Raw genomic sequence first — 15,573 nt, forward strand, 5'->3', positions numbered from 1 at the left:
ATAACTACAGTTATTAGTGTCTACCCCCCTCACTCAGCCAGCAAATAGATTCATCCATGTTTTTTGTGCATTCAGAGCATTTGTGAATGCATGTATGTAAAACCATGCCAAATATGCTTGTATTTACTGTATGTGTGTGTGTTTCCCTGCATTGCTTTGATGACTGTAGACAGCAGGAAAAGAAAATAACCTTCAGGCAGATAGCTGGAGAGCTGGAGAAAGGAGAAGGAAAATGAGACGATTGGAAGGAAAAAAAGGAGAGAGATAAATGATCTGAGAAAAGGGACTATAACAGAGAAAAAATAAAGTGTAAGCAGTGGGAAAAAAAACATACATACGAGGTAACAATAAACTGATATGGGACCCTTTATATTTCATTTATTAATTATTCACTATTATTTAGCTTAGATTCTCTCAGTAAATAACTCATTGCCTAAGCACTCGTATTTCTATTTGATAAAGTTTTTCTTTTCATTAACTCAGAAGTTAGAAAAAGCCTGAGGAAATTTAACATATCTGCACATTTTTTTCTAATTGTTTGGTGCCTGTCTTTCTACAAACTGAACCAAACATGAATGCAGTAACTAACACGTAATCCTAAACAACAAATTTTGGGCATGTTTTTCTCAGATTTTTGATAGTTTATAATTTGAGTTATTTAGCAAGTTAATCTTGTTGAGTGTTTTGACTTTTTGGAAGTATCACAAAAATATGAGTGTAAAAGAGAGGAAGGAGAAGTGGGATGTCTGGAAGGAGTCCTTTCTTGCTGTTTCACTCTAATCACTGCTCACCTCTTTTATACCTCCACACAAACTCACTGCTCTCAAATATTTTTACCTCCCTGTATGTAACTCTGACTTTTAGTCCACACTTTCTTGCATATTAACACTGCACACTGCATGTTGTCATCCCTGTTTGAGGTGATATGCACAATGCCACATATTTACCAGTTAAAAATATAAAGCTTAAGGCGTAGTCCCACACACTGAGTCAATGCTCTTTCTTGGTGAGGAAAACCACAAGATGTTTCTTAAATTCTTCAAATATTACATAGTATGTTGTGGCCACAGTGATTCTGCTGTGGAAACAGGCATAGTTAGAAATGAAGGGTTCAGTGTTACATGTCTCACTGCATATCACTGCTTTTGGTACCTGTTGAAAATCAAGCTTTGGCTGTTTGGCAGAGGTTGAGTCGTAGGGTGGAGGATAGTTCTTTTTGGCCCATGCTGTGCTACCATCTGCCAGCTGTCCTTTAATGAAAGTAATATTAATGTCTTCAATCCTAAACATTGTAGACTACTTTGCTACTTTCATTCTACCTCCAGAGGAACTGAAGTCATCTGATTGTAGTTCAGGGAAAAAAAAATAACCTTAATTGACTGTTTTTCCTCTCAGTGGATAATTGAAGAACCTTTGTAACACAATTAACAGCATTGGTTGTCTGATAGGTAACTGTAATGAGATTACAAAGTACAGCACTACAATTGTGAGTTACAGAAAAATGTAATGTGACTACAGTAGCATGTTACTTTGTTTGCTGTGTTATACTCAGCACTTTTCATTAGAAGCCTATCCCTACCTGTTTAAACTATTGTATGTTCTTTCTCTTTACCTGGCTTTGTTACATCCACATATGTTTTTATATCTATGTCCACAAAACAAATATTCACGATACAACTGTCTCTCCTCAACATGACATTGTAGATAAAATAACAAAATAATTTGATTTTGCTTTATTAATGCCTTTAAAATCAGTTGACATTAGTTGACATAATTTTCTTTCTTCTGCGGGAAGATCATGTGTGGTAAAACTCACTCAGAACAAAAAGTAAGTTAAGAGTGCATGATAGACTGTTGGAAGAATCCATCCATCTTGTTCCGCAGCCCAGTCGTGGGGGCAGCGGCCTAAGCAGAGAAACCCAGACCTCCCTCTCCCAAGCCACCTCCTCCAGCTTATCCAGGGGAACACCGAGGCGTTCCCAGGCCAGCCAAGAGATACAAGCTCTCTCCAGCATGTCCTGGGTCTGCCCCGGGGCCTCCTCTTGGTGGGATATGCCCAGATCATCCTTATCAGATGCCTGAACCACCTCAACTGGCTTCTTTCGATGTGGAGGAGCAGTGACTCTACTCTGAGCCCCTCCCGGATGGCTGAACTTATCACCCTATCTCTAAGAGAGAGGTCAGTCACCCTTCGGAGGAAGCTCATTTCCGCCGCTCGTATCTGCAGTCTCGTTCTTTGGGCCACTTTCCACAGCTCGTGGCCATAGGTAAGGGACCGGTACAGCGTCCACATCATTGCATCTCTCGTTCTCCCGCTCCTTTTTCCCATCACTTGTGAGCAAGACCCCAAGATACTTAATTCTTAATTCTTCTGTTGGAAGAATTACCCAGCTAACTTGATTTGCTGAGACGCACCCCAGGCATTAACATTTAGAGATGTAAGTTGATAGGGGTGCTATTTAAAGGCTGGGGAAGCTTCTCTTCCTTTTGGGAGGCAATATAATGTCAAACACTGAAACACTTCATTAGTAAAATTAAGTTTTCTAGTAGTTGTGTTTCAAAAATAATTCAAAATATAAAGTCGTGCTGAGATCATGAATATTAAATGGCTCTCCAGGTATCTGATTCCTCTCTGGAGGAATGTAACCTGTCAAAGACCTGAAGGATGACTGAGACAAGCTGCAGTAACAAATAGACCAGCAACAAATTATCAAAGAACAAATAGCTTGTATCCTTGCACCAGTACCCCACTCCTAAATTATTGCCTGATCACCTAGAGCTTTTTTACAGGTTCACAAAGATCTTATTGAGTGTCTCAGAAAAGCCATAACTAATCTTAAATGTGTTACTAAACAATGTATTACTGTCCTAAACTGTGTCAAAAATATGACATGGTCTATAAAATTAGGCAATTACAGGAACCAAGCTAACTCAGAGAAAGAACTCTAAATCTAAAACAGGGTTTTATTTTATTTCACCCACCTTTGAAATATATGTGGATGAATAGGCAGAGTCACTAAACTCATACTCTCTCCTGGCTTTTCTATAATAGAATGAATTGTTTTTCACTCTCTTTCCTTCTCACCTTATTTTATCTCTTTGTTGCTCACTCTCCCACACAGGTTCTCAAAATCTCCTTCTCCTTTTTTTGCGCCTTAATACTCGCTCACTTTTTCCCTAAGCTCATCCTACTCTCTCGCTCTCTCTCTCTTCCACCCTTCACATTGTGTACCTCTCTCTCTCCCCCACCCCCTCCCTCTTGGGACTTGAGTGGTCGTAACGTAAGCGCCAGTCATCTCTTATCATCGCCTCTGTGTTCCCTGAGCGCGCGGCAGTCCACATCTCTCCCTCTGTCTCTTCTTTTCTCTGTCCTCTTATCTTTTCGCTTCTGTTTGTCTCTTTCTGCCTTTTCTGTGGATGGTACACTAATAAGGAAAACTCAATGTCTGCCGTCATGTTTTGTGGCTTGAGAAGGGACGTTGGGGCAAACAGTGTCGGTGAGTGTGGAGCCCAAGAGGGAAATTATTTTATTGAGTGTTCAACAGTTTTGCAATTTGTATTCTTCGTTATTTATTTATCGGTGGCATTGTTGTGCTGATTGAACTACATTTCCCAGGAATTGCCTCCCATTCAATAATTCCATGATGCATCCTGTTGTTTGGGAATTCGTATAATAAAAACAGTTTTCTGTAGGTGGCGCTCTTTTCTATGTTCAGCTTTGTTCGTGTTTTCTATTGATATAGTTTTTTGTATGTGTTTTTTTTTCTATTTATTTATTCTCATTTCAAACAACAATGCTTGTCACATTTGATGGGAGTGTTTCTCTTTTTTCTTTTCTTATTATCTTTGGTCACCGTTTTCTTGTCTCAGATTTATGCTTTTGTATTAGGTGTTGTGGTATTCTCACCATGAATGGAAGAAAAACCATGATTGTTATTATCAGGACTACTTTGTGAATTCATGTATACCTTAAACGATCGTGTTCACATATACTAATTGTATGATGCAGCGCAAAGATAAGATTTGGTTCTTCATCATGGTTAATATGTGTTAACCATAGACTGTATAATAAGATGGCTGTAGGTGTTTTGTGAAGTATCATTTTAAAGTCTTATGTATAGCACTTATTGAATCTGATTTGACCACATTTGGAGAAGAGGTTAGAGCCAGGAAGGTATTGGTGAACACTACCACTGGTTAATTAGCTTGATTGGTAGGGTCCATAGCTCTCTGCCATATTGAATTAATCCAATGGGATGCTTATAGTGAAAAATAAGCTTGGAACAAAAAAAACCCCAAAAAACAATTTGAACAGGTGCAGCTGAGCCCCTTTGTTAAGGTATCCCTAAAAACAATCAGTGTACATAGATCCAAAATATGAAGTTTTTTTGGAGTTAGCATGACTTTGAAACTGATATATTATCAATTTTTAAACTAACATATTTCAACTAAATTGACTTAACCAATCCAAGTATTTTATATTACCTAAACCAAACTAAGTAGGTTTTATTGCTTAAACTTTAAGTAGTTTCAATAAAATAAATAAATAAATAAATAAAAGATCCCAATAAGATGTGTGACTCAAACTGCTGTCTACCAATCCATCCTGTTTATATACTGTATGTGCACTTTTTTGCCCTTTAAAGTGGAAAACGTTTGGATAAGTGAAGACGCATCAACATCTATTGTATGAGGTCAGGTTCCTGCTCAGGAAAAAAAACAACAACAACAACAATAAAGCAAATGCATCGATGCAGATTTTTTAAACCATTTCTCCAATTCATGGTCATAGGGTTGCTGGATCCTATCACAGTTGTCATGAGCAAGAGGCAGGATACATCCTGAACAGGTCATGAGTCTACTGCAGGACGAACACATCAGACAACTATTTATGCCCATATTCATACCCACAGTCACCAATTGATCACCACTTAATCAGCAATAGAACACTTTTGCAGATTACTGGTGCTACATGACAAAGTGGTATAAATGCTTTTGGAAAAAGTATCATATTGTTTTATAACATTATGTGCTATTGATTCAATTTGAAGTATTCCACATGGTGTCATAGCCAAGAAACAAAACTAGCAACCATGATATCAGCATAACACATTTCTGATTCTGTTCCTCTACAACATACAGTACATTAGCGTAGTAAAGTTAACGAGATGCATCAGGAGTATTAATAAGGTGAGCACCATCCTATTTCATGCACGAATGAACATAGTGGGAGATATATTCTGTGAAATGGCCTCAGAGACTAACCAAGATGATAACAATGCAGTGAGACTCACAAAGGTGCTTTTATTTCTTTTAGTTTTATGTAGATACAGACACAGTAGAGGTTCCGTATTTCACTGCATGCTTTGAGCTATTACAGTAATTTAGATTCATTATTACAGAAGATTAAAACGGAAAAGTTAAGTTCCCTAACACTGCATATTTTAAAAGACTGTGACAAAAAAAACATTTTACTTTATTTTTTTAAGTAGTTTGATACTGTAGTTCTCATATGTCTCTTAGAATATTACCAAATAGACAGTTTTTCACTTCTTTATGCTGTTTGCACTGTTTTGTGGGGCTGATTTAATCTCATCATTGCTGAAGGGATAAGGATATAAAGCAGAAATAGACAATAAATGTATGATGAGAGCTTTATCACCACATTGGCTTTCTGCCGACAGCTTTGACCACACTGATAATTTAATATTCAGAGTTGGCAAAGGTACACACATTCTTCAGTTAAGGGGAGGTAAAGATACTTGTCTTAAAAATACATTGGTGAAAGTTAAAGTACTCTTTCAACTTCTTTATTCAAGTAAAGCTAAAAAAAAGAGCACAGGTTGTTGCCTACATTGCAAGTGGGTAAGTTTGCCTCCACATCTAAAAATGAAAATATGTATAGTCAGGATTTGGTAGGTGTGGGAACCCCAAAATCAGCTGTAGTAGTGGAGTGTGGGGAAAAAGTCCCTTAAAAATAAGTCATAATAATTTCCATTGTGTGGATTTTGTATGCAGGCTGTGATGAGCCAACTTGTGCTGCTGCTCTGAAATTCACTGCTCTTTGGTATTTTCAACCTCTAAGCAGTATAAAGCATTTTGTAGGTAGAATTAAGTGAGTGAATTTAATCAGCATCATCATGTTAAAGGTCCAGTCATTCATTTTTTGAGTTTATTTATTGGAAAAAAAAAGAATATCGTCCTCATAAATAAATGGTGATTATTATGTAAGTACGTCTTCCAACAAATTGATGCATTTTCATGCACTTTGAATTAATCCATTAAATATTACAAAGGCCCCACCAGCTTTAATATAGTGGCTGAGATGGATAGTCCCATTTTTCCTAATCATGTTTTATGTAGGGGAGGAGAGGAGGACTCATAGGCATTTGTGTGCTGTGGAGACAAATTTTAATTCATGCCTGCACCTTCAGACTGAACATGGAAAGGATCAGACTTATGTTTTAGGCAGTCCAACTTGGACAAAGGATGATGCCCTTTGTGCTTGCTCCTCTTTTGTAGCACCAGAAATTTTATTCATTCTGGTCCATAATTATATGTTTTTGCCTTTAGTCTGCAATAAGGATCACCAAGGTTGTCTTCTAAGTTTTATTGTTCCCTCCATTTAGATTCAAATCGAGTTGATATCCAGAAGGTATTCAGTGACATAAAATAATAAGTCTCCTCAAATGCGTTAAACTTAACAACCCATGTATGAAAACGTGGGAAATAAAAGTAAAAAAAAAAATGCACAAGTTACCTGAAAATTCTATTTAAGTACAATGAAAATATATGTGTACTTTGTTACTTCCCACCTCTGTTAATAGTGACAGTTGTGAGGCAGTGAGTATGTCAGACATTATTATCAGCTTTGCATGTTGCATTCATATTTCTCTGTTGTTTCCTACAAACTGCATTTTCCTCAGCAAGTTGTAACTGTACTCCTCTGGCAGGACATCTGTTCTGTGATTACAAGCATGACGATAATGCAGCTAAACAGAATGCAGACATGAGTGCTCACTGGCAATCTGCACTCACTGGCCTCTGTTAATAAGTACACCTGTGCAACTATAAAGAGCACGATTAGACATTTGCATTAGATAATGCAAATATCAAGTCTGCATATGACATGGAATTAACACATTTAGACATGTCAACATGGTCAGGATGACTTGCTTAAGTTCAAACCAAGAATCAAAATGGGGAAAAACCGACGCATGCAGAAAAGCATCTCTGTATGTACAAGATGGGAACCTTAAAGTAGATGCATTACAGCAGCACAAGACCACACCAACTGCCACTCCTGTCATCCAAGAACAGGAAACTAAGGCAACTGTTCCAGCAGTCTCACTGATATTGGACGACAGAAGACTGGAAACAGTTTCCAGCTTTCTGCTAAAACATTCAGATAATATGGGGGATATTTTCTTGGTAAACATTGGCTCCTTTAGTACCATTTGTGGATTGTTTAAGCTTACCTGACTACTATTGACCATCTTTATGGACACAGTGTGTCTCGTAATGGTCTCCATGGTCAAACTGAGCATTTTTGGGATGTGGTGGAATGGCAGTGTAATGTAAATACAGACCAAAATCTTTTGTTAGTCCTGCCAGTAAAATGCTGAAAAAGGTTCTGGGATGTTTTTAGCACCTGGTCGAATCTATGCGACAAAGAATTAAGGCCGTTTGAAGGGAAAAAGGGCCCAACCCGGTACTAACAAGGTAGACTTAGTAAAGGGACTACTGAATGTATAATTGTTCAGACTGATCATTTGTAATTAATAACACTAATTATGAAAATAGAAAACTGCTTTTGAATATTTTCAGCGACAGAACAGCACATTTCTTACTGTGTCTTTAACACATTACGTTCTCTTCCCTGTCATTTACATTTTTAGACAGTTAGATAATGCTCTTACCTCAAGCAGCTTACAAGCACTCCAGGTGCATCACGGCAGCGTGTGCGGGGGATCAAACCATGTGACTAATTAATGACGGGACTGCCTTTCTCATCACAACACCCAGTTATTTCTCATTTTCATCACTCTTCTCTTTCTCTCCCTTTGCCGGTCCTCTGATAAAACCAACTCAACTTAGTTAACTGAACATCAGTTTGAATCTGCTACAGAGATGTGTTGGCACAAGAAACAAAACTGTAACTTCAAAGGTGTTTTTGACATCTTTTTCCTGCCCTACAACTGCCAAGCTGATTTCTCCTTGTGCCTGATTTTCTTCATCTGTGAGATTTTTCTGTCTTTGTTGAAATCCAACAGTACTTTTGTTTGTCATGTTTTTAGGGAAGTTTGCCTCCTATTATGGTGGATTTGGTGACGTTTAATGTGTCTTATAGTTGAAATGCAAATCTCGTGCAACAATGTATTTTTTTAAAATATATTTTTATGGCAATAATCAGATGACCTGAATTGATGTGGAGTACATTTTTTCAGCAGTGTTTTTCAGAGTTTGTGGTGATAAAGCTTTTAGAGCAGGAGTGTCAAATATAAGGCAGAATTGGCCTGGCAAAGACTCTGGTCCAGCCCACCAGATGGCATTGGAAAATATCAAAGGATATAGATTTTGAACCTCAAACTGTATTTTCATGTGTTTTACAGTTAGCTTTTCCTGTTGATAAAGACCACCGCCCTGTCTCTCCCCCACCCCTCACAAAACAAACATCAACAAAAAGCTAACATTTTCTGTACATGAACAAAAACTGTATATTTTGAACAAACTTTTTTCTGATTTTTCACATTTATCAGGTAGTTTCACTGGTTCAGCCCACTTAAGAGCAAAGTGGGCTACACGTAAAATTAGTTTGCCATCACTGTTTTATAGTTTCTGGCATTTCTCTCTCATGATGTCACAAGGCCTTTAACCCCTATCACCGTTTACCTTCAGTGCCCACATTCATTCCAGTGCAAGTAAGTGTACATGCTACTTTAAGAAGCAAAGCATGTGATGTGAATGTTTCGGTGGTTAAAGGATGTGTAGACATCAGTGGGTTTGGTGATTTGTTAACCTGTCAGGGTCGCAAATGCCCGCTGTTCATGGACAAAACAGGCACGCCAAGGAACTAAACAAAGCAATTATATCAAAGACTCCTTGCATCCTCTGAACAGTTCAGGATGACTGTTGAATGAATGGACCACACAGCCTGTTACTATAATCAGCTCAGAAAGTTACCAAACATTTGAGGGAAGACTTCTATACTTGGACTTTATTCTACATTAATTAACATCAACTATGCACTGGCATTATCACAGTGTCGGTGTGCAGCTCAACACAACAAGAAGTAAGGAGCTGCCTGCTTGTAATTTCAGTAACTACAATAATCTTTAGTTCAGTCATGGAATTGCTTTTTGCCATTTTCATGACGGTGTACAAAATCCTCCTAACTCAGTAACTTAATATTTTCTTTGCAATATCCAATATTCTCCACATTGCTGGAGGTACTAATGTTAAAATCTTACAATTTGGTTGGGAAATCATAAGCAGTAAATTTAATTTTGGCGTTTCTTATCGTTAAAAATTCCTATTTGTACAACCTGAATCTGAGTGGCTCCGTTTTTTACTACATAATATTTGACTTCAAATTTCTTATTTCTACCTTTTATATCTCCTGCCTTTCTAAGCTTTATTGTTAAATAACAATACCAGTAAAGCTATCTGTCATGAGAATGCTAAACTTTCACTCTTGTATCATTCAGAGCACATATTGTACATATTGGTTTTGATTTTAAGAATATGTTGATACATCTTTATTTGCAACATGTGTATCAGAACTGTCTGACAGGCAGATAATGTTGTTCTGGACTTAATTTGTAAAACACCTGTTTATTAATCATTTCACTATGACTAAAACCCACAGAGATAAACTTCTGTATCGCAGTGCCTGTGCTTAACAGTGAGGCCATAATATAAAGTAACATTTCAGCACAATATTCAGTATTTTTGTGTGGCATATTTGAAGTGAAAGCCAGCCATTTTTCCTTTACATAACTTATATCAGCTGTACTTTTTGAATTGATTTTCTTCATATCTTGAAGAAATGTCCTTTTTTTTGCAATTACAGATCTTAAAAAAACCATTTTTTTGCCCTTATAGCACTGTTCTTGATGCCCTTAAAAATATGTTTTGTTTCTGATGAGGCAAAAAAAAGAGAGGCTGTGAGCAGTGAAGCATTTTACTCTGGGAGAGTAAAACAATATTATAGGAACAAATTATGTTATAGCAGTTTCGGTCATTATAATAAATATAAATACCCAAAAAAGAACATCTTTTGGTTAACTGTCTATTTCAGATGGATGCTGTACTGATGAGTATTCTGTGTCATCTGCTTTAGAAAGTTTGTCACAGATAAACTTTAGCAAGAGTTTAGCTTGGCAAGAAAGAGATAAAGAGGTGACACACAGAGAGAGAGACATGAGATCATTAGAACTAAAGTGTTGATGAGACCCCTCTGCTGCACCCCTATTCTACCCTCCAACCAGATCCATACAGGCAGCAATTACCACAACAGACAAGCTATTAACCACCCTAATTACTGCTTGTTCCTTCCATAGACACTCAGTATGTGTGGGTGAGAGATCTACTCTGTGCATGTGTGTGTGTGAGAGAGAGAGTGTGTTTGGAGAGTGGGTGTAAAAAATTGTGCAAGAGGTGACAGAACCTGTATGTGTACAGGTCAGGATAACTGTGTGTGCACATGTACAACACACAATTTTTGCCATTTTTTCCCCCCGTCTGTTTAATATTTACTGAGTGGGTGGGTAGGGTGGGGGGGGGGTTACTGTTCATATGTGCGGTATTTTGTAGTTTGTTTTTTTTCTGTCTCTTTTTTATCCATCTGTGTACTAGCTTTGTCACGAACAATAGCTAATTACACATCTTCAATTTCATTCAGCATCATAATGGCAGCAATCAGATGCGTTAGTATTCAAAAACCCAGAGCCTGTGTGTGTCTATGCATGTCACAAAGACACACACGCACACCCTACACACACACACACACACACTCACACACACACACACACACACACACACTTTGTAGTGGTTCTAAACTGGCTACCATACCATTTTGTAATCGGAAGGTTACCGGTTCGAGCCCCGGCTCGGACAGTCTCGGTCGTTGTGTCCTTGGGCAAGACACTTCACCCGTTGCCTACTGGTGGTGGTCAGAGGGCCCGGTGGCGCCAGAGTCCGGCAGCCTCGCCTCTGTCAGTGCGCCCCAGGGTGGCTGTGGCTACAACGTAGCTTGCCATCACCAGTGTGTGAATGTGTGCGTGAATGGGTGAATGACTGGATATGTAAAGCGCTTTGGGGTCCTTAGGGACCATAAAGGCGCTATATAAATACAGGCCATTTACCATTTACCATTTACTTTAACACATATATTGTAAATGGAAATGTATGTTAATAGTGTAGTATACTAGAAAAAGAGTTCTATTCTATAAATTCTCTAAAAGGAATTCTAAATGGAGTAAATGTTATGGAATTTAATGTAATATAAACACATAGATCTTTAGGCTTAGTTCTTAAAATGTTACGATTTAACTGCAGCCAATGGTGTGGCACCAAATATTTGAACAAAGAATCACCCTCACATGGCTGAGATTGTGGATGGATCTCAGATGTTCTCTTAACTGACGTTTGGGGTTTTTTTTCAACATCTTTTACCTTCCATTTGATTGATTTTGTCTCTGCCCATTGGGTATCCACATGTTAACTTAAAAAGTTAACCCTAATTCCCCATCTTCACTGTGCTAATACGTTTATAGTACCCTAACCATACCTCTGTAGCTAGCCACCAGGTAGCACAACATTATATTTCAGCTAGCCTAACCTACAAACACTGGCAGTTTTTTTTAGAAATCCTTCAGTGAGAACATGGTATTTAGATAGAAGCTAGCAACCAACATTGTTGGGCGTTGGGCTGCATTGTAACACCTGGGAGAACAGCCACACTGACCATTCATTGGAGATGACAGAATTTGGACCATTTTTAACTCTCAGTGATACCACAGTGTTTGTTTAATTTGGTAACCGGGAAGAGTTTGGACCCGGAAATGGATAATGTCATCAGACCTAAGAAGCAGATTGTGAACAATTTTCATGATAGGACCAGAACAAATGATGTTTTAGTCTTTCTCTGTGTTCTTCTTACCTGTCATCTCCATTCATTCCTATTGAAGATATCAATTCTTTATAATGAGTCAATCAGGGTCCACTACAAAAAAATCAAAATAGCCCTACAATGCATGTGAAACAAAGATATACCAGTGACCGGGTCATTGATTTTTATGGTGTTTGTATGACACTGAAACTTGATGTAACAGAGGAAAAATGTATGTTATTTCTTCAGATACACTGTCATTTGTTGTCGTTATGATCATTAAAGGGCAGTAACAATTTCAAGGTTGTGTGACCTAAACAAGCAAACATATTTAGTAACATTACCACTAATGGTCTAGAGTAACACAACACAATTTAAAGGCTGCACAGCTCTCTTCCAGACTTGTTGGAATTTGAGAAGTCTGAAGAAAGGTTAAAAGAGATCTTTGTTGGGTAATTTTAAAGGTTAAGCTCTATGTTTCTGGTTATACAGGTACTACACACATACACTACACCATCATATTAAGATTATTCTATAGATGTATAGTGACTCATTGCGCCCTCACAGCAAGACACTGTTCAGTTAATGTCAGGGCAGGGCCTTTATACATGGATAATGGCTATCTTGAGTTAGTCTCCCATTACCTGTCGGTCACACTAAGGAATCTAGAAATAATTATGGCAGACATATAGACGATGTGAATGACTATTTCCTGGATTTCCGTTGCATTTTGCTTTTCTTGCAAATCAAAATAAACATAAAGTTAAAGTGTCATTGCTAGTTTATGAAAGTTTGCTTGAAAATATGCATATACTCATGCGTTTTTCTTCTGTCTTTTTCTTCTCATTTTTATTCTTCCAGTCTTCCTGCATTGAACAAACAGGTGTATCTCTTTTCCCGAACACTTCAGCAGCACGCTCGTTCATTTGTTTTGTGACGCCTACTTGGTGGTTTAGTGAATAGCAGATGATTATAATAGTGTACTTGCTTTAATTTCTTATTCAACAAAATGAATAGGCTTAGTTACTCTGTTCACTTCTTTTCAATTGCATCTTGTGTTCTCTTTTATGCACCCTGAGAAGCCTGGCTGAGTAGTGGTGCATTCTTTTCACATGAAGCCTTCTTCCACTTTCATACAAACATTGTACCTGGCAGCTGCTCACTGCAATCACAGTGCACTCCAGTAGTTTCAGCTCATTCAAGTGTATTATGCATATTAGTCCAGGAAAAACATCATAAATAAAACCTTATTATGTTAATATTTACTATTGTGTACAGTGCTGCTACATCCTTGACATTGATGTGTTCTTCCAAACATATTGTCAGTGACAGATTTTCATTCATTTCAGCTTACAGATTTTGATGAATTCTTAAATCTCTACGGTCAGACTGCAACTAGTCACAAATATTTGCCTATGAAAATTTGCTCTTGTTATGAAAATGATTCACTTTTTCATGACTACAAATGAAAGCCAGGGGTGAAAACATACAAAGTTCACTTAGTTTATTGCAGTTACAAAGCCCTTTGTCTCTCTATATTCAGTGATGGATCTCTACAGAATTGCCTTTAAATGAGTGACATCAACTCACCAATAAGAGGCTCTGCTGTGTATATGTATGTGTATAATAATAAGCACAGTGAGATGACATGTAGATTCACCCATGCATCCACTTTGTTGTCACATTTGGAGAAATCACTCTGTGTGTACTTGAGTCCACATGTATGTTTGTATGTATGTCTATGATTAAGATGTTGGGGTGTTGTGTCTCTAAGTACTGTTATATACCACTGAGTGTTTTTGTGTGACTGTTAAAGAAAGAAAGAAATGGTAAGAAACTAAGATTGTGTGTTAGAAGGTGTTTTCCTAATTATGTGCTTTCAAACTATAGGTCAGAGTATGATCATTCTGGGGGATGGCTGTGTGTGCAAATCTATGAATACATTTTTCTACACTACCCCAGGCTCTGTCTCTTCCTCTTTCTGATGGGTCTTTCTTATCTGCAATGTTTATGGTACTCTTGACATGATATGTATTCATTTTAGTGCTATGCTTGTCAGTAAATATCAACTTATCAAATTCAGATTAGAAGCTCAACATTGATTTGATCTGTGGTTGAGAGGTAGAGGATTAGTTGTGTAAGCTAAATATGGTGTATTGACACATGAAAAATACCCCAATATTGTTTTGCTCAAAACCTTTGCTACTTTCCAATTAACTTTTTGCATTGCTATCTTGACACCATATTCTCAAGTGTTTTCTGCTAATTCAAAACTTGATTCATGTGACACTGATGACTTGCACGACTGTTAGGAAGAGTCACCATTTGAAATGCAAATATCCACAATTTGCAGATCAAAGACTTTCATACATCTAGTTTAAAACTGGGCAACTCTTTTATCTGCATCTGGGTCATTTCAGCAGTAACTATATTTCCATATTGGTTCAAACTATATGTTAAACTATAGTCTCTGAAAGCCACTCCTGAACCAGAGACTGGAGAATAAGAACTGGACTGTTGCCTACTTGTCAAGAGTCCTCTGTACAGATAAAAGTAAATTTTACATTTCATTTTGAAATCAAGATCTTAGAATCTGGAGGAAGAGTGAAGAAGTATAAAATCAAAGTTGTTTTAAGTCTAGTGTGAAATTTCCACAGACATGATGATTTGAGGTGCTTGCTGTGGTTGTTTGATTTTAGAGCACTTCATGCCTCCATCCTCTGACAAGTTTTATACAGATGCCGATTCCCTTTTTTCAGCATGACTTGGTACCTGTCTTCAGTGTTAAAAACTATATGTTATTACCATGTTCCTGATCTGAGTATATTTATATTTGGTCATTCTAAATTGCCCATAGGTGTGAATGTGAGTGCGAATGTTTGTCTGTCCCAGAGTGTACCCAGTCTCTCATCCTATGGTAGCTGGGATAGGCTCCAGCACCCCCGTGATACTGACAAGGGTAACTGGAAGAGAACAGATATATATCCGTTACGTATATATATTTATATGTATGTATCCATTCTCTCCCGTTCTCTTGACCCTTGGGTCAAGAATAGTATAGATAAGCTGAATGCTGCTGTCAAAGAAACCTGGGCTTCAAAAATGCCTTTGGAGCAACTTTCTCCCATGCCACATTGATGCAATAATTTGTTACATAAGAACTCCAGTTAAATTTAGGAGTGTAAATTTAATTCAAATGAACATATTTTCATTAGTAGGACAAAATCAATTTTTATTCTAAATTCTTTTTTTAAATTGATCTTAGGAAATATTCTAATAGTTTGATTTAATGCTAAATTTATCACTTTCAAAAGTTATAAGCACCAAAATGTAACAAAACAGAAAAAAGTGTTGTATAAATTACAAAAAAAAGATCCTTATCAAGAATAAATATTTGCATATATGCAATAGTCTGAGAGGCTGAGTAAAAGCTTTAGGGGATTGATTGATTGATTGATTGA

At 37.4% G+C, this 15,573-nt stretch overlaps 1 protein-coding gene across 10 annotated transcripts in view; it reads left to right on the forward strand.

Annotated features, from left to right (window-relative positions):
- Window positions 1–15,573, forward strand: part of LOC100691544 (glutamate receptor-interacting protein 2) — a 245,317-nt gene that overhangs the window by 167,667 nt on the left and 62,077 nt on the right. For 2 of the 10 annotated variants that reach the window (XM_019359148.2, XM_025907174.1), the window contains exon 1: window positions 3,308–3,497. The exons of the other annotated variants lie outside the window; for them this stretch is intronic. In XM_019359148.2, the coding sequence (XP_019214693.1) occupies window positions 3,443–3,497 (55 nt within the window). In that variant the 5' untranslated portion in view covers window positions 3,308–3,442. Of the gene's footprint in view, window positions 1–3,307; window positions 3,498–15,573 lie in introns of those variants that run through there. 10 annotated transcript variants of the gene reach the window in all.

Source organism: Oreochromis niloticus, linkage group LG5 (assembly GCF_001858045.2).
Source record: "Oreochromis niloticus isolate F11D_XX linkage group LG5, O_niloticus_UMD_NMBU, whole genome shotgun sequence".
Lineage (NCBI taxonomy): Eukaryota > Metazoa > Chordata > Actinopteri > Cichliformes > Cichlidae > Oreochromis > Oreochromis niloticus.